The following is a 20,702-nucleotide window of genomic DNA, read 5'->3' on the forward strand; positions in this document are numbered from 1 at the left end:
TTTCGTTATTGCAAACATCACAAGTTCAAGTTGTCATATACTACCTTTTCTGTAATTGAAAGTACTCAAAATAAGGTAATATACTTACTGATTTAAAATAAAGGCTTTCACCGCTGTGAAAATTACAAATGTTATCAGCCAGTATTGAAAATTTATAGTAAAGGGGCAAGCAAGCACAGTGGCCTTTACAATTATGAAAAAATGCTTTCAATAAAGCAATTACGCAAGTTTAGTTTCAATTAGTGAAACTATTCCCACACACAAGAAAAGAGACAAAGACTATGAGATCGCCAGAAAGAATTAGTTATCCTGCTTAATTCCTTTGGCATGCTATTGTTTCTGGCATTTACCTGAGTTTTACAACAATATGTAATTCTGAAAAGCAAACAGGCTTTAAGATTTCTTTTCCTAAGTCTGTTCGATTTCTTGGTCCCCTGTAAATATCAATGATCTATTCAGAAGGAAAGAAGGCAGGAAAACAGGAAGCTTGACAAAGTTGGGAAAAAGGTAATTGTTAAAAAAAAAAAAAAAAATCCACCAATATTTTCTAAATGCTGTCCTTGACTTCTAATGGCATTACAATGTGATTTCTGAAATGGAGAGTTCTCCATCAGATTTTGGAGCGACCTGGTCATTCAATTCCAGACATGGCTTTCTGTCTTCACCCAACCTCAACTAATGGCCCAACCAAGTAACAAGGAAGGCTGTGTGGTCTCTTAACACCTACTGGGCTGTTGACATTGTCATGCATCCCATTCTTCTTCCTGCATCACCTTTGATTAAAATTAATGGCCCATTCCCAGTGTTGGGTAGCTTATTTCCAATCCATTTGTCAGCCCAAGACAGTGGTTTCATGGCCAATGTTCAGAAACTCTGTTTTGGAACACTCTTGTGCACATCTTGAAAGGTCAGCATTTAAAATGTAAATAACCTTTTAATGACAAGACACATATTTAAAGTAGACATTTAAGCTAAATTTTGTTAAAAGTCAATATCCTTAAGCTGTCTAGATTTTGAAGGATTGGTGCCAGTATTCAGAACAATCTCCCCTCCTTGAAATATAAAAAATCTCAAGTTAACTATTGAGATAAAGAAATACAGATTGAAATAATATGACTTTAAAAACAAGAGAATTTGGAAAGTGAGCTGTAGATGAACAAGATTGGACAAGTTTCTGTTCTGTAACTATACTCTGACCACAATGAGAATATTTAATTAAAATCAACTCCAGTGCCTTAAGCTGATGTTTCCAGTAGCTGATAAACAGTTTTAAAAGCAATGGTGACATTAAAAAAGATAGATTAATATTTCATTAAAACTATCCTAGCTTCATCAACCTTTTCAGACATTAAAATCTGTTTCAGAAAGAAAAATGATTACATTTCTGATAACAGTGCAAAACAAAATTTCAAAGGTCACCAAGCAATCCAAATGCACACATAAAAATCCCTTTAAAAGACAGATGCTGCACTCCTGTTCACTGCACCAAAATTACTAACATAATATCTACAATTTAAACTGCATGGCTGACTTAATACGAAAATTAACAATCCCAAACCTCAAAACTTAAACACAAAACATCAAGTGTGGCTGGGGATCCTTCCCATCTTTTTGTGGTGAACTTCAACAAACTACAACTGGCTCGCTCTCTCTCTTACTCTCTCTCACATACACACACCCCTTTCTCTCTTTCTCCCTCCCTCTCGCTCTTTCTCTCTCAACATGAAGCTGATTCAATAATAATTGTAGCCAAAGGATAGCATCTGGAAGTCTTTGTCACCATTGGTGATATTAGACTTCTAGTTTTTATAGTAAAGAGGTTATGCCAAACATGTATAATGCTATGTATTGGGTATCTTCTTCCTTTATTTACTAAACTCTCACTGCCCTATCTCCTCTGTTTCAACCTTTGGCTTGCTTCCTTCATCCTAGATCTAAGAAAGGACGAGGTAACAACTTGGCAAAGTTCAGACGAAATGATGGTACCAGGGTAGGAATCAGCATTTCGAAATAGGTGGCCTTGTTCACCTGTTCTAGGCCCCAGGACAGTTAATGCCCCCAAAAGATGAATGAGTAAAATACAAGTGCATGTTTAACAGTATCTATGTCTTTACAAAGCCTATCTGGACTGACAATAATTTCCTTTCTTAATTTAATTCCCTAATTATCAACAAGGCACAAAGGCACCAACTAGGCTCAAAGTTCAAGGTTTTATTGGATAACTCTCACTGTTATCTTTCATCCTGTCTGTTCTACATGTTCTACATGTTCATCTGACGTTCATCTCAATTGTGTAAAAAAGACAGCATCTCTTTCCTTAATGCTGATGGGAAAATTTTTCTTTGATGTCAAGTTTTTTTTGTTTTTTTGTTTTTTTTTTTTGAGATGAAGTCTTGCTCTGTCGCCCATGTCAGAGTGCAGTGGCGCGATCTTGGCTCACTGCAACCTTCGTATCCTGGGCTCAAGTGATTCTTCTGCCTCAGCCTTCCAAGTAGCTGGGATTACAGGTGCATGCCACTATGCCTGGCTAATTTTTGTATTTTTAGTAGAGACAAGGTTTCCCCATGTTGGCCAAGCTGGTCTTAAACTCCTGACCTCAAATAATCTGCCTGCCTCGGCCTCCCAAAGTGGTGGGATTACAGGCATGAGCCACCATGCCTGGCCTCAAGTATTTTAAGTAACACTGGACCTATCCACTCCTTAATATTTTAGTAGAATTCCCCCACAAAACCCAATCTGTGCCTGGTGCCATTGTTGGGTGGGCAACTCTTTGTTCTTTGGCTATTGATCTGTTGATATATTATTTATCTCTTTTACAGTCAGTTTTACAATTTATGTTTTCCTTGAGAATCACACATTTCATACAGGCTCTTATAAAACTGCATATGTTTGAGCCAAGTAGTTACTTATGATTCTTTGAATTTTCTAAGTGGAAACCAGATGTTTAAGTAATATAAACTGTTTCTTCAAGTTTCACTGTTTCTTCAACAGTAATATAAGATGTTTTCTTCAAGAAAAAAATGATAAAGATTAAGAACAAAGTAAAAACAATACTAGTTAGAATAAAAAAAGGTAATGGCAATAATATGAAATAGTACTTTTAGTATGACTTCCCCAAATGGTTGGGAATCAATATGAAACAAATCTTCAAATCCTGCATATGTGGTTTATTCAGCGACTACAGCAGATACAAAGTAAGGGTCTTCTGGTTTAAGGTATATATTTAAAAATCCAATATATTTCATAACCATTAAGTTCATTAATGTCATAGTTCAAGTGTTCATTATCAAAATTAATATAGGAATATTATCACTTAAAAGCAGACCTGTTAACCTTCAGATTCACAAAACATAGATTTTTAGATAATGGGTGCCTCAGAAACTTTTCTGAACTAGCAAAATTGTAGAGATTACTAGTCCAACATTCCAATTTATACACAATATAACTGGCCTAGAGAAGTTAAATGACCAAACAAGACCTAGACCTCTCAAATCACTGCAGATACAGGATAAGTGCCCATGTCAACCAAGTTGCAGTTGGTCCCAGCAGACCATATACCATTCTTAATTATGCAAATATTTAAATTTGATCAAATGTAATATTTTTAAAGTGGGAAAAAATTTATTTTCATCTTGGAAGATCTTGAAATGTAAGAGGAAGACTGCCATCTGTGAGCTATTTAGACAACACCTGCCTGAAAAGGAGATGAACTAGATAGTATCTTGTTTTCTAGCACTTCAATGGTCCTCTCTCCAATTTATCTTAAATAAATCAATAAAACCACATCCAAAGATGATGTTAATTTTTAAAAACAACCCAGGTCTTCATTCATTTTTAAATTATCAGGCCTGTCTTTAGAGGGCATTTTTAAAAAAGAAATTACACACGCATAAAGAACATTCTGAAAGTTTAATTTCTCTGGCCTTTGAATTACCCTCTTCTCCAAATGCCCAAAATATCCAAAGCAATTAAGTTCTAATTACACAATTTCTTTTCTTAAAATAAAGGGCTGATTTTGAGTCAGCGAACAAAACACATCTGAAACTAGTTAACGTATACTTAAGAATCACAGGGGGACATGAGGACTACCAAGAAAAGGTTTGAGGCCTTTAAATTTGTTTTGTTTTATTAAAAGTTTTACATTTTAAAAGTATAGTCATTTCCATAAAAATCACGCAGAATTCCAGTTCACAACATCTGAAAATGAAAAGTCACATTCTGACAGGCCTTTTGTCTATGAACTTGTAAAAAGTTTTCTAAAATGCTAGATTAAAATACACTGTATGATAAGAAGAATATTATTAACACCTAGTGCATCTTTACTAAATTGGGGGAGGGCAAAAAGACATGTATCAACACATATTAAAACTATATCTTTTCTACTCTAGTAACTAATTTTGTTTTATTCTGGGTTTTTTTTTTTTCAAAACACTGTATCACTCACTATTTGGAGTTATGACCTTTGTTTTCTATATTTTTATGTTATCTAAGAGTAAGTTTCACAGCCTTTTCTATACAATTTAAGAAGTTTGCAAGGTTTCAGTAATAAATATTATATGTTATGCAAACTGTGTGCAAAGGCACACAGAATAGACATGGGTAGACAAATAGCACCGATAAATGAAATCTTTACAGAACCCAAAACTTCATTATAGCCGTTAGTTTCAACCTCTTCCCCCAAAGCCTCTTATCAAAGCTACTAATAAGGAATACAACTGACTGCTCTGACCTTGTCCTTTGCTTATGTCTTTAGGGGATAATACTAGTGAACATTGAAGTGCCTCAAAGACAGAAAAAAAAGGGGAGGTCAAGAAGCTGGGACAGTGTGGAGAGGCTAGGTAGTAAACTGGTAGCTGCGGAGAGGCAGAGGACACGAATATGAGCAAATAAAGTAAAATTCTTCTATATTTTATACCAGATCATGCTAAATCCTTTTCGTTGTAGATGAACGGACAAATCAACATAGTAGAATAAAAAGATACAGGACAGGTTGTAGGGAGGGTAGTAGCTGTGATGCAAGGCCAAAGGACAATTTGTTTAATCAAAACAAGTGGAGTGGACAGTCACTAGAGCCCTTTCCAATTCCAAGATTCAGAGGAAAGGTTGAATGCTAGCCATTGTCTGCCCTGGTTCTTTTTAGCTGTAGTCACTGATGTTAGAACCTCTTGCTGGGCCAGCTCCAAGTGTCGCTGAACCAATCTCAATGGAGAGAGGCATACTAGCAGTTCTGAGACATAAAAAGGATCTCCTACACGGACAGATGTGCACATGGGTGAGTGTGAGCCAGTGCACACATGCACAGGACCAAAGGATTCAATTCAGCAATCACAGTAACGTGTTTGACCCCCAATGCCTTTGGTTATGGTGAGCAAAACCCTAGCCTGTAGTTAATTTTCTGCAGGGAGAGGGAGATTTTTTATTTTGCTGTCCTGTATGTCATCCTATCAGGCATTGCTACCCTACTCTCACAATGTGATTCTCATGAGTGGGCAGTAATGTGACCCCACATCACCCCGCCATAAGGCGGGACACAGACTAGCTGATCAGATCCTTTTCTGATATATATATATATATATATATATATCAGAAAATATATATATATATATATATATATATATATATATATATATATATATATATATTTGAGACAGGGTCTCACTCTGTTGCCCAGGCTGGAGTGCTGAGATGCCATCATGGCTCACTGCAGCCTTGACCTCCCAGGCTCAAGCAATTCTCCCATCTCAGCCTCCCCAGTAGCTGGGACAACAGGCGTGCACTACCACACCTGGCTGTTTTTTATTTTTTGTAGCATGGGGGTTGGGGGAGTGGCGGAGAGTCTTGATATGTTGCCCAGTCTGGTCTCAAACTCCTGGGCTCAAGCAATCCTCCCACCTCAGCCTCCCAGAGTGCTGGGATTACAGGTATGAGCCACTGCACCTGGCCCTTTCTGAGATTTGTTATGTAGCAAAAGAGAATCACTAACTTTGCTCTGGGATTATAAACTCTAAGGATTAAACAAACTGGCAATCACCAGCAATCATCTTTGTGACCTTGTGAGCTAAGAATGAAGCCAACACAGAAAAGAGCAGAACCCAAAAAGGACAAAAGATATTAATGATATTGTTTTGCCTTCTGGATTCTATTAAGAGACACAGCAGAAGCAAATCTCCCCTCTGGACTTCCCCGGTGTATATTTAAGCCAATAAATTCTCCTTTTTTGTGTATATAATCTAGTTTGATTGGATTTCTGCCACTTACAACCAAAATGGTTCCAATAAATCATTAGTGACCCAAAAGCAGATGACCCGTGGACATGAGTTAACTACCAAGAGCAGTGGTGAGGGAGGGGCAGGAGCAGGGAGCACACCATCGTAAGTGGTCACAACCTTTCTTCAAAGTTCCAGGGAGCTGAATCTCAAATTCAGCCAATAAGAAAACAAACATCCAGAGAGCATTTCATCTTCCAGCAGCATATGTGTTCATGGTCCTTTTCTCAGTCCCAGGGAGAAGCGTGCACAAGCACATTCAATAAGGGGAGTAAGTAAGAAAGTCTCTCACCATGACAATCTCTTCAGAAAGTGGAGAACAGAGCCCAAATCCCCTACCTCCCACCCTCAATTTCATGTTCCTGTTACTCTAAAAACGGCATCATATTTTTAACCTTCTGATAGACAAGAATTTAAATGGTGGATTCCTTATGAAATACCCAACCATCTCCGTTCCCTTCAGCCTACATAATCGTATGTTTCATTTCTGGTCTCTTACTCTCTGCTGCCGACATCTGCGTGTACACACAATCTTGGTATTCTAAATCTCATCTGCTCCTGCTGCCTATCCTTCACCTGAAGTAATAATCCCCTGTCTGTCACATCATAATCACCTCCCCAGCAGATTATTATTGCTTCAGGTGAGGAATAAAGCAGCAGGGGCAGATGAACTCTTAGAAACAAAGATCCTAATTTCTTACGGCAAGAGACATCCTTCACTAAGCCTATTTGGCTTTACAGATTATACTCTCTCAGAGTCCCACAGAGTAATACATGAATGCTACACAAGCACCCCTTAAACCAGTAAAATTTGCTGGTTTGTCCAAACATGGGGGCGAGGGTGAGGCAGGGGCACAGCAAATGCCTCCCAGGTGTCACTCAAAATAATTGTTAGCATCTACTAACAGGGAAACATTCACTGGAAAGAATAAAATATCTCCAGAACCATCCTTATTAGGCCAAACTTAACAAGAATTTACACCAGACAGTGGCCGTGGCAGTCACTAATGGAAGTCCCTCCAACCTGGAGATATGCCAACCCATAAAAGATGGATGGTTTATCTTCAGTCTTTGGTATGAGCTCTTTCATATTTTTGCTAACAGGACAAACTGTCTTGTTGTCTTTGCATTGTCACTATTTTCTTTTCCTTTCCTGTCTTTTTGTCCAAAGCTGCTAAAAAAAAAAAAAAAAAAAACAGCAAAATATGGTCTCATTAATCACTTGAGAGATACTAGTTAACACATCTCTACCAGTAGATAAAATACATTTTCTATTTTGTCAATATGGCATAGAGTGAACCCTTAGCAGAGGTAATGGGATGATCACAATGTTTACGGTTCAATTTAAAGTTGAGGAGTTTTTTGTGCAGCTAAGCCTAGGAGTAGGCAGCAAGTTTGTCACACCTTTTGAGACTTTAAATGCTCATATCTATCTATCTATCCATCTATCTATCTATCTATCTATCTATCTATCTACCTACCTACCTACCTATCTATTTTAGTTAGAGACAGGGTCTCACTCTGTCACCCAAGCTGGAGTGCAGTGGAATGACCACAGTTCACTATAATCTTGATCTCCTAGGCTTAAGTGATCTCCCACTTTGGCCTCCCAACTAGCTGGTACTACAAGTGCCTACCACCACAAAATTTTAAAAAATTTTGTGTAGAGACAAGATCTGCCTATGTTGCCCAGGCTGGTCTTGAATCCTGGCCTCATGTGATCCTCCTGCCTCAGCCTCCCAAAGTACTGAGATACAGCCAACAAATATTAATTCTAAATTAATCATCCTTGGAAAGAACTGCTGACATGTACTGAAACTTATCTTCAATTTTCCCAGAAGGCTCCATGTTTGCATCAACTTAAAAAAAAAAAAGTTTAGTTCTTTAAAATTCTTAATGGTGTCTGCCCACAGCAGACTTAAGAGTAGTTAGCTACTGGCAATAGAGCCAACCTTATGAGCTCAACTGGCCATCCTAGAAATACACTGTGACAGGAAGGTCCCAGTGAGAAAGAACAAATGAATAAGTAAAATTCCATCATTATTTCAGGAAAAAGCAGCTCATGAGGCAGCAGCATTTTCTTCATGCATAGAGGATAGTGATTGATATTGAGTATAATTTGTACCTCTCTTTGAAAGGTTTATTGAAAGTAGCCTAACAGCCTTGAGTTTTTATTTTCATTATCAAGGCAATCACGTGAGCACCTACTAAGTGAGACGCATTCTCACTGGATTCTCACTGGATCAGAGAGAAACTGCATTCTCATTGGATCACACATGCAATACGGTGCTTGACTATGAGCATTGGAAGCACAGAGTGCTGATAATCAATCACTTCATACTAACTAGTGTAGTTCCTGGCATGCAGAGAACACAACAAAAGTTAATTGAAAAGAATGAATAAATAATGAAGGGAAGAATTACATGGACTCTCAGAAACTGCTAGAAATTATCTGTGTTCATTTGTAGCTTGTCTCCCTACTGGACCATAACCCCATGAAAGCAGACACTTCATCTGACTTATCTAGTGTCTAAAACAGTATCCAACTTAGTAACTTATTTGTGGAATAAATGAAGAAATATGCACATGAAAAATATTTTCTAGTTGGAGAAACTAAAGTCATTTATTCAACTTTGACCTGTCTTAATACAATATACTTATGTGTGGAAGTACAAATTGGATAAGTTTAAAAGATAGGATGAACTCATATCAGTACATTCAAATCTCCAATGATAAGAAAACTGTTTTTCTTTCCTATAGTTCCTGGCTAGATCTTGTGATCTTGTGCCATAACAACTGCTCAGGATATAGTTATGAACCAAGGAAATTTAAGAAAGAATTAGTGATTTACTTTTATTTTTCCCTTCAACTGGTAAGAGGAAAGATAAAATATGCATTTTATAAAACAAATATAGAGCACAATGTGTGGCAAATTTAGAATGGGGTAAAATATTTTAGGGAACGTCATAATTCTTAAATTAAGAAGGGTTAATATATTAAAAGATGAGAATATTTGTCTTTCGAATGTAGTCCAAATTAGAAGCCAACAGAGAGAGAGAGAGAGAGAGAGAGAGAGATTTTACTTCAGCTTAGCAAAGGATCAAAATAAATTAAACATGTTTGCAATGTCTCTGCAACAAAATTCAAGGTGTACACATGTAAACAAGAAAGAATAAGATTAGTGGTCCATTTATTTACCAGTAATTTTTCCATAGTTGGCTTTAAAATGACCTATCTAAATTTACCTGTCACAACACTTTAAATCTAATTAATCTCTGTGAAGGGGTATTTATAAGGTAAAAGGACAACAGCCCCATAACAAAGCTTTCAATTTTCATTTTTCAACCACAAACATATGTTAATTCAGTGCTACATTAAAAATACAAAGAATTAACAACTTCTTTGTATGTTGATGAGGAAATGCTTTAAAACAGGACTCGGGTTGCATAAACTTCCTATATCTCATTTATTTTTAAAGATTAATTAAATATCCTCTTTGAGTATGCTTCCATAAAATAATTACCTCTAGATACTACAGCACAGAGGAACAGATGAGACCCATCAATTTCAAGTTCCCTTTCTGTACTTGTTTGCAAGTAGAGATGACCCCCAGACCACATTTTTACATTGCTTTTGTCAGCCATGGTGAATCTAATTTAACACATTCAAGTTCAAGTAAGTTGAGGAATAGGACTAAGTTTAGCCCACATCTACAATCTCTGCTTTTTTTCCCAGCTGGGATTGGCTAGTTCTCAAGAAGGAAGCAGAGAAAAGTTAGGCAAAACAAAAAAATGGGGCTGAAGGCCTGACTGTCCGTAGGCTGATGGTGCCCAGAGAGTGGTGCTAAGCAGCTCTGACAATGATGCTGCTTAGTTGGTGAGTTAAAACAAAACAAAACAAAAAATAGACTTGGCCATGACATATTGGCCCCTATCTGAGTAATCAATGTGATCAGATATTTCACAATACTATCAGAACTACCTGGTTCCAAAACATATCTGATAGTGCATCATAGGCCACTCATTCCAACTGGTTCTGAACTATTACATATTTTCCTTTTGATTAGACTTTTAAAAGGTGATTTCTTCCAACTTACCATTTTTCCATAGGCTGAACAATTCAACTGTCCCCATATGAAAAACCTTGCTGCTTCTACATACTGAAATTTAATTTAGTGACTTGAGAACACCTGCTTAATTTATCAACTTTAACGCTAACTAGGGAATATTTATGATACCTCCAAGCTTCAAATTAAAATAATCTTATAATACATTCAATTTTATCCTACAGTTTATTAATAAAAATACTGAACATTAAGATTTGGAATAGATTCTTTGTAGGACTTTATTAAACATCTCTTCCTTACTTGACATTTCTCTGCATTTGGTTTTTCTTGGCCAATTCTTTGCCCATTTTGGAAAAAAACTTACGTAATCTAACGTTGTTCTATTTTTTGTGTATGTCCTAAAATAAACGTTATGCAGACTCTTCAATATCTACATAAAACAGATCTGTATAATAATAAAATGACTTGTATGAAACCTTTACAAATTACCACATTTAAAGTGGAGAAGAGAAATTCATTCATTGTAGAGTGCTTTATGATTTCTGTGATCACTTATTATATGTATAGTCTTTTGAGGCTTAATTTCTAATGCTTAAGAGATGTTGAAAGAAATAATCTGTAATACACAAACACATGAATACATGTGGGATTTTTAAAAAATCATAATAAATCCATGATGTCAATGAACATTTGGCATGAAAATAATAAAGGCTTAATATTTTGCTTTCAAGTGAAAGTACTACCCAGTTCCATATATGAGACAAATATACCCAACATGAATTTTTCTAACTGTTCTTTTTAATATATAAAACATTTTATAGACAATATTTCTTTTGTTTCCTTTTCTCATAAGGCCTAGATTATGGTTAATATCTCATAACACCAAAAGTAATACTGCAACAGATATTAAAGCATTTTTTCAGCCACTTATTCTATAAAATATTAATTGCAAGCTTGTGCATGTGCTGTATATATAGGAGATTAGGTAACTGAGTTCCTGCTCGGTTCCAAATCAATAAAAGATAATATGCACAGCATCAATCATTATTCACTCTTCCTTCAGTGGAAGATTTTCAAAATATATATTTAAGCACTCATGGAGACAACACAAGCTAGAGAAGATGTGAATAATACTTACCTAGGAAGGACAGGTTTTTCTCTAGAAGCAAGTCTCTCAGCAGGACCTCATGCTCATGACCAATGGCACTGGGAAGTTTCAGTTAAGGGGGTAACACAGGCAGAATTATACCAGCAGGAAAATGCTAATAACAGGTCTATACTTTGAGCAGCCATTTTCACGCTCAGTCCACATCTTTGAGGAATGAAATCTCTACACACATCCACTCATTTAAATAATTTGATAGAATTTTTCTATAATTTTTTAAAACTTTTTTTTTTTTAAATAGAGACAGGGTCCTGCTCTGTTGCCCAGGCTGGAGAGCAGTGGCACAATCATAGCTCACTATAACCTTGAACTCCTGGGGTCAAGCAATCCTCCTACCTCAGCCTCCCGAGTAGCAGGGACTTACAGGGGTGTACCACCCACCATGCCTGGGTAATTTTTTTTTTTTTTTTTTTTAGAAATGGAATCGCACTATGTTCCTCAGGCTGGTCTCAAACTCCTAGGCTCAAGTGATTCTCCGACCTCAGCCTCCCAAAATGCTGGGATTACAGGCATGAGCCACTGTGTCCAGCTTTTTCTATAATTTTTATATATATTTTGGCAAACAAAGATTTGTAAATGGATGTGTGCTTGTATTTTGAAAAGAAGGAGAGTCATTTTAAATGTACTTTAATCTGTGTTAAAAATCTTTCAATTCAGCTGGGCAAGATGGCTTGTGCCTATAACCCCAGCCACTCTGGAGGCCGAGGTGGAAGGATCACTTGAGGCCAGTTGGGTAAGGTAGCAAGGCTCCCGCTCTTAAAAAAAAAATTCTAAAACAATTTTTTAAATTAAAATCCCTCAATTCAATTTAGCATACATTTATTAAGCACTTAATAGGTACAGTAAAGAATACTAGGCAGCCTTTGCCCTAGAAGAATTCCTAATACTAGAGAGCTCTGTAAATCTTCTGTGAATTCACATTTGTCATCAGGCCAACATTTAGAAACTTCTTTGTTTCACTTCCAGTCGACTGTTGCTGAACTTTTGCGACTGGCAAGCCAAACAAGTAACTTGTTAAGAATATATGTAATCTGCAGGAAAGACATCTTAGTAAAGAGTTGTGGATTAGGGTGTGGGTACAGAGGCTGTTTCAAGAGTCTTTTTCTCGTGTGTGTATGCATGTATATGCATCTAAATATATATACATATGAATATATATTTTTTCAGTGCTTACTATGTGGTAGGCACTGTGTTAAGTGCTTTTAGTATGTTATTTTATCCTCATAATTATAATCCTTATTTTATAGATGAGAAAACCGAGGCCTAGAAGGAAGCTGCACAGGGCATAGTTAATGAGTGGCAAATAAGATAATAACAAGATCTCTGTCAAGTCTATGTTTATGACCTCCATATAGCTTCTCAAAAAGTATTAAAATTATGGAATAATAATTGATAATAGCTAATATTTCTTAAATATAATGTATGAAGACTTTATGCTAAATACTTTGAGATACCATCTTACAATAGCCACACAAGTAGATAGTATTATTAGTCCCCTGCTTTTTTTTTTTTGAGATGGACTCTTGGTCTTGCCCAGGCTGGAGTGCAGTGGCACAATGTCAACTCACTGCAACCTCTGTCTCCTGGGTTCAAGCAATTCTTCAGTCTCAGCCTCCCGAGTAGCTGGAATTACAGGTGCCTGTCACCACGCCCAGCTAATTTTTGTGTTTTTAGTACAGACGGATGTAGGCCACGCTGGTCTCAAACTCCTAACTTCAAGTGATCTGCCCATCCCAGCCTCCCAAAGTGCTGAAATTACAGGTGTGAGCCACTGCACCCAGCCTTTTAGTCACATTTTTACAATTAAGGAAAGTAAGGTTCAGGGAGGCTGGGGAATTTGCTGAAGGTCCCATGGCTGGTAAATAATGAAATCAGGAGTGGAACATGGAAGTGCTGTGTATTTTCCAAACAGATGAGATTGCCCAAAGTCTGAAAAGGAGTGTTATCCTAGTCTAGTATTTCAACTGACTCAAAAGCATTTGCATTTGGTAATAATTATGTGAATCATTACCTTCATTGTCCTTTTCACTGATAACATCAACCTGGTCAAGTGACTCCTTGGCTTACCAGAGAAACTGATTCTGATCATGCACTGCACAAGTTCAACTTAAATAAAACTTCTATGTTATTTGTAAAAAAAAAAAAAAAAATTCCTAGAGAATTTTCTTGCATTTTACCAATACATACAGGTGAATACGGTTTAAATCTTAGAATTCAAGAGATGTGGCCATTTACGTTCCAGCAAAACATGCCCTAAGTCATCATTATTGTCTTTTCCTCCAGTTGTCCCTTGCCCTCCAAGGCACACGGCTGTGCTTTTTAAATTTCTAAAGAGAAACAAAATAAAGGAACACATTTTTAAATTACAAAATTTCACAAATTTCAGAGTCCATTGAAGACATTTGATGAATAACTCTCAATGGTCTCTCATTACTAGGGGCATCCCACATTTTAGAACTAAATTATTTACTTCTATTCCACATAAATGTGCTCTCATTTTTATTGTTGTAAATTATTTACATCTAAAATGTTGAATCATGAAACTGAGGTTTCTGAAGGTACAGAAATGAAACCCACAGCATTTGAAGCTTCCTGCATCATTATCTTTCCTTGCTTCAAAGCTTATGCTTTTGTCTAATAGCTGTGTCCTGGAGTCACACTTTGGAAAGCTGAGGTGGCTGATTTCTCACGTTTTTTCCTTGGTGAGTATAAGCTGTGGTGGGAAAGGTGTAGGTGGGCATGGCTGCATAGGAAAAAATACAGTAGATAACAAAAAAAAAGAGAGAAAGCACAATGATGATGTATATACTCTTTGCTAACTGTGCTTTCTGTGATGTCTTACTAGTAAATGACCAATTTACTTTATTCTACTTACACAAACATAACATTTTCATAATGCACTAAGAAGGTTTAGCACCTATCTTATTTACCGAATGTGTTCTTTCTCACAACATGATGTAATTTACTGAGAGCAAGCAATGTAAATATTACTAAATTATCAGAAAAACAAACAGCACATTTACTCACATGGAAAAACAATAATTTTTATTCAGTGTGAAATAAAATAATTATTGCTGATCAGTCTAGGAAACATCTATGCAAGTGCATTTATACATTATATGAAACTGCTACTACTTCAGTGCAAAGACAACATCAGTTTCTCTGTAAACTTCCCAGCCTGTTTTATTTTGCATGACAAAAGCAATCACCAATTTGAAATTTTGGAAAGATATATTTCTTAATTATGCTTTGCTTGATATAAACATATATAAAATGCAAAGTCTAGAAAATAAAACTTATAAAATCTGTAGTTTTACTGGCAACGGACATAATGAAACTGCAAAAATTATAACCTAGTCAGTGAATGTAATTTATAGACATATGTCATTATCTTTATCAATTGAAATCATGTACTACATTAAATTCTACTGGCAATAACACAACCAAAAAAGGAAAGTGAATGATGGCAAAAATGTAAGGAAAATACTCCAGACAGAATTTATAATGCTCTATAAGCAAAAACACTTAGACTTTGTCTATAATAATACCTATTATTGATGTATGGCAGTGACCATGGGCAAAACTTGTAAATAACCTCACAAGCCATTTTCTTCACCAGCAATACAGCAATCTAGTTTCCCGTAAGCATCTCAACTATTACTGAAAAATAGCCTCCTGGCATTTACAAAGCAGTTGACTTCATACTTTAGTCCATGCATACATAATTAGATAGTTATATTTAAAATCAATATGCAATCCTTCAAAAGACATTATGCTTTTAAAACCTTAACTTTAAATTGATTTTTAACTATTTTATGTGCTTTAAAATTAACATGTAATTCAACCCCAGATACTCTGAGACGGTGTTAGTTGTTATATGAATGTGCTAAACTTTATCAGTGTAACAACATGAGGTTGGCACTCCTACAATTTCTAACACTATCATTAATTTTATACTGAATATAGAAGTACAATTTCACTTTGGTTTAATAAAAAGGTGAGCTTAGGACAATGCTGTGTTTTTACTAATTTAAGCTAGACTGGAGAAACAGACTTGGAGGATAAAATACATAAATGGCTATATCTTCAATACTGAATATTCTTGTAAGAGGGCTCTGCTAAAAGGTTATTTATCAAAGATTAACTTTACTTATATAGGCATGATTTTCTTATTAAAAATGTTACGACTCTAAGCCTTTGTGAAAGAAGGTGGAATATAAACACATACATGTACACGATTTGACTAGTAGGAGTTTCCAACAAAAAGCCTCCTACCTAGTAATTACTGAGTCACAATTCATCACAGTGCCATCCATGCTAACAAAATCCATACCAGGAGGGACATGTTTATATTATTAAGAGGGGTGAAACTCATGGACTCAGATAGAAATTATTCTCATAAAAATTACTCATTATTTACCATTTAAATAGCACTTTTGAGGATTATCAAAAACCTTGCTGTTGCCACGGTACTACTAAATTTATTGATTAATAATGTCCTACTTTATGTAGTTACTGTCTGCCCAATCTTGTTTTAAAAAGTAAACATTAACTCTTTAGCAATCTCAATGCCTTTAATGAAAAGTGACTGGACATCTGTTTTCATAACCTTAAATGTATTCCAGGAGGAAAAATTAACTTGATTTCTCTAAAAATGTTTATTAGGAATCCAAATGCCGACTCAGATTGTAATCAGCATTTAAGCAATAAGAATCTGTTGCCTTTAAAATGTGATGTCTCTGGAAGCATTTTAATCACAACCTCCTTTAACTCCAGGCTCTAAATTTATTCTAGTACATTCAACAAAATTTGGCTCATTTTAAATGGAAATTTGTTATATTCTTAAAAATGTTTACTGGGATGGGTAGACACATTCCGAGACGTTAGGTTACCTGCTTAATGACTCTGTACCTGTAAACTCATCATTGAAAACCAGGCAGTTTGAAATAAGGATGTGAATGTGTAACTGCTGAACTGACATCTTCCTGTGGTCTATCTGATATTTCTTAAGCTGTAGAAAAGAATGGTCTGTAGTGACCCCCCAGTTGATTGAATGTAAAATAGAAGAGTATGAAATGTGTTTTGTGAAGCAGAACTTTATGTCAGGTTAAAGCTAGACACATCTTCACTGAGTCTAAGCTCGTCAATTGCACACCTAAAATTTTATGGGAAAGGATACTGCTTGATGCAGTCCACCAGTGGTCCATAACAGCAGTCGTTCACAATGCACTGCAGACAAATAAGAAAAGGGGTCTGGGGTGGGGCGACTACAAAAACTATTACAGTAAACAGTATCCTAAAAGCAGTAATTACTTTTCTTCCCCCACCACCCCCCAAAAAAGAAAGCTATCAAAAGGCGGTTCAGATTTAATCATAGAAAACAAAAATTGCATGCTTTTTATTCACTATAAAAGCAAGCTATTAAAAAGTGAAATGCTCTTCTCGCAAATATTGCATTGCCATTTATGGTGCACCTTGACCTCAGTGATAGTTTATGATGACAGTAATTAAATGAGGTTTAAAATCCTTTACTCTGCTAGGCAGATAACAGCATTGCCACTGAAAATAGACAGCTGTGATTAATACCTGATAGACCTGATTTGCTAGAACTCCATCTGGAATCTGAGAAGGGTCCCGTAGCATACTATTTATAACAGACTTGGAGGCTGTAAGAAGAAAAGAGATGAACTGTTAGCAGATAGTCAACATACTTTTAATGCAACATGAGGAGTGACATATACCTACATATACACAAACCATGAAAACAAAAATATGACTGGCACTAATCGTTTTTTCCTTTTTCTATAATCTAACAGAAGCTTTTAATTAGACCATTTTGCCAAGTTTATAAGTCACACTGCCAGATTTGATGGTGACCTAATTTTTCCAAGGTAAATTAACAAGTACAGACCTAAAGCATATGTCTCTATTGTAGATAAATAAGCTTCCGAAAAGCCCATTTGGGGTAAAAAAAAAAATCAGAAAATATACCTTTTGCAGGTAGTTATTTTATAACCAAGCATATGTATATGAAGAGTTTAATGAAGACAGGTCAGATCTGAAGTCTTTGAATCTGACCTGTCTTCACTAAACTCTTCATATACATATGCTTCAATTATATCAATTAAAATGACTTTCAGCCATGAAAGAATCTTCTAATTCTAAACCTTTCCAAAATAATTCTCATCAACTGCCATAAAATCCTACCTCCATTCCACAAGTGAGGAAAGTAGGTAAAACTGACTGAATTGAGAGAATCTTAAATAAGGAAAATATATACAGAGAGAGACACACACACACACACACATTTTCCACCCAAAATATGCCTCAACTCGCAAATTAAGTTGAACCCCAAGGGAACTGCTATAGAAGAAGAGGGTGCACTAAGGGAGGCATCTGATGAAGGTGCTACAGCAAGTGATATCCTTTGGAAAGCAAGGTAGGAGATCCTGACCTCGGCTGCTCACTAGGCATATGGCAGCCACAGTAGCCAGAATTCCTTTTAATGCATGGGAGAAGGGCAGGTCTCTAGGCTGAAGCTAAGTCAGGTGTTGCCTAGGAATCGATTATTTCAAGGCCTCCCGTGGAATTATTCACCACAATTTAGCAAAATGGCTTATGGTCTGATCCACACAAGCACAAATTAAAATGCATACTGTATAATTATTTAATTAATAAAATAAATATAGACCACAGATAAACATCATTCAAGTTCTGAGATAATTTCAGGTCTAACTTGTTTTAAGATTATGTTCTTTATCAAGCTCTATACTATAAGAACACTGATACATAAGATAAATGTTAGTGGCCAGGCACGGTGGCTCATGTCTGTAATCCCAGCACTTTGGGAGGCCGAGGCAGGTGGATCATCAGGTCAGGAGATCAAGACCATCCTGGCTAACACGGTGAAACCCCGTCTCTACTAAAAATACAAAAAATTAGCAGGGCGTGGTGGTGGGCACCTGTAGTCCCCGCTACTCGGGAGGCTTAGGCAGGAGAATGACCTGAACCCAGGAGGCAGAGCTTGCAGTGAACAGAGATCGAGCCACTGCACTCCAGCCTGGGCAACAGAGCGAGACTCCGTCTCAAAAAAGAAAAAAAAATAAAAAATGTTGGTAAATACTATGGAAATAAATAAGGAAATTACATCTTATTCACTTTAGTATTGGGTCTGCAAAGAAAAAATGAAGTACAATTATTTTAATTACTGCCCACTCTTAGTCATATAACTGCATTTATAGCAACACTTATGTACTTAGCCATTTGTGAAAACGTGTTTGTACTGCAGGTGAAAAGGTCATATGGAATCTCCAGAAGAGCATCACCCAGCTATCCTATCCAGCCCTATCTCTACAACTGGCTCTGCAACCTTGGCAAGTTACATAGCTTCCCAAGTTTAATGCCCATTGCTATCTGTAGAAAGTGAAAATATTATTTAAGCTGACTACCTAAATAAAGTGTCATTGTGTGGTCTCTAGAGAAAACAGCTAAAGCAGTATTTTGCTAAGTTTAATAGAAACAAATCAAACTAGGTATTTACTTCATACAAACCATAGGGTTGGACTCAATTATTTCTGAAAGCAATTACCATTGATAAGTGGTACAAATATCGGGAATAGGAAACAATGAATCATCCTCTTATAAAAGAAAAGATTACAGCAGCAATAGTATTAAAAAAATAATATGCCTGGTAAACTCAGTATTTCCAACCTAATTCTAAGGCCTGGCCAGTCAGAGGGGACCAAAGCAGTTGTTCATACCTTTCATCACCTTCTCGAGGGAACTCTCTCTGGCCTGCCACTCGAGTTACCACATGGCAATGGCAGACACATTCTTTTATGTTGCCCATAATGCCAGCAGAGGCTCAAGGAAATCGTAGCACCTTCTCTTTATGGACCCAGTCATGGTACATTCCAACTCTGATACCCATGTGAGGAAGAGATCACTAATATTTAAGTGGCCATGACTAAAAATGCTATCTTATAAAAATTACAGATCTCATATCAAACTATATGCAAACTCCTGGCTAAAATAATAAAACAAAGGCTGTTTTTTAAAAAAAGAAAAGGGACAATACTCTGTGACATAAGAAAAGTAGGTCATTTATTTTCAGCCAAAAAAGGGAAATATCAAAAGAAAAAATAAACTGATGACATAATTTTCCTCACAACATAAATTTTAGAACAGTGGTATGCTTATCAGGATTAAGAATCATAGGCAATAAACTTTTTTTAAAAAGTCTGAACATGTTGAATAAACACTATTCAAATGAAAGGAAACTTGCCAGAGGAAGTCAGTTGTTTTAAATGGACTAACAGTAAAAAGTATACATTGAGTCCACATTCATTTTAACCTCAACAAAATGTCTTTTCTCTTCTTGCAACCCACCATTTTTTAGAGCAACCGAGAAAGTTCTTCTAGGAAGTGACTGCCTGTGCTGCGGACCCAGGATGTATCTGCCAAACACACACAGCTCTTTCCAATCAGGCTTCATGAAAGTATGTTGGTGTCTCAAATCAAGCCAGAGAGTGTAAACCTACTTTTACACACATATTCTGAAGCTTAGGAACTGCCATCTTGGCCGGGTGTGGTGGCTCACGCCTGTAATCCCAGCACTTTGGGAGGCCGAGGCAGGCAGATCACCTGAGGTCAGGAGTTCGAGACCAGCCTAACATGGTGAAACCCCGTCTCTACTAAAAATACAAAAAAAAAAAAAAAAAAAGCCAGTTGTAGTGGTGGGCGCCTGTAATCCCAGCTACTTGGGAGGCTGAGGCAGGAGAATCGCTTGAACCCGGGAGGTGGAGGTTGCAGTGAGCCAAGATCGCGCCATTGCACTCTAGCCTCGGCAACAGGGCAAGACTCTGTCTCAAAAAAAAAAAAAAAAAGGAACTGCCATCTCAAAGAAATGAATAATAACATCAACCAGATAAGTAAATGCGATTGGACAACCTTGTCATGGCCAGGGCTAAGAGGCCTCAAGAAAGCCTGTGTCTTTTATGGAAGCTGTTCCTAGACCGCCTCTGGCCAATTTGCATCTGGCTTTTTTAACCACACATGGACAGGATTCCTATTCTCCTCAACCTTTGGTAGAGGTATTCATTCTGTTGATTTCACACTTTGCCTCTGCCACTGCAGGATTACAACAAACAGGATTACAATTTTCTACAAAGCATATATAAAGCAGGAATGTGTGAGTCACTGGAGC

General features: G+C 36.6%; 1 protein-coding gene across 5 annotated transcripts in view; it reads right to left on the reverse strand.

Moving 5' to 3' along the window:
• The window catches only part of C6H15orf41 (chromosome 6 C15orf41 homolog), a 232,561-nt gene that overhangs the window by 102,130 nt on the left and 109,729 nt on the right, over positions 1-20,702 (reverse strand). For all 5 annotated transcript variants that reach the window (XR_004030476.1, XM_030814344.1, XM_003272804.4 and 2 more), the window contains exons 6-8: positions 17,084-17,163; positions 16,677-16,726; positions 11,471-11,538 (exon numbers count right to left, since the gene is read on the reverse strand). Coding sequence is in view for 4 of the 5 variants with exons in the window: in XM_030814344.1 (XP_030670204.1) it covers positions 11,471-11,538; positions 16,677-16,726; positions 17,084-17,163 (198 nt within the window). In the remaining variant the exon portion in view is untranslated. The remainder of the gene's footprint in view (positions 1-11,470; positions 11,539-16,676; positions 16,727-17,083; positions 17,164-20,702) is intronic.

Source organism: Nomascus leucogenys, chromosome 6, assembly GCF_006542625.1.
Source record: "Nomascus leucogenys isolate Asia chromosome 6, Asia_NLE_v1, whole genome shotgun sequence".
Taxonomy (NCBI): Eukaryota; Metazoa; Chordata; class Mammalia; order Primates; family Hylobatidae; genus Nomascus; species Nomascus leucogenys.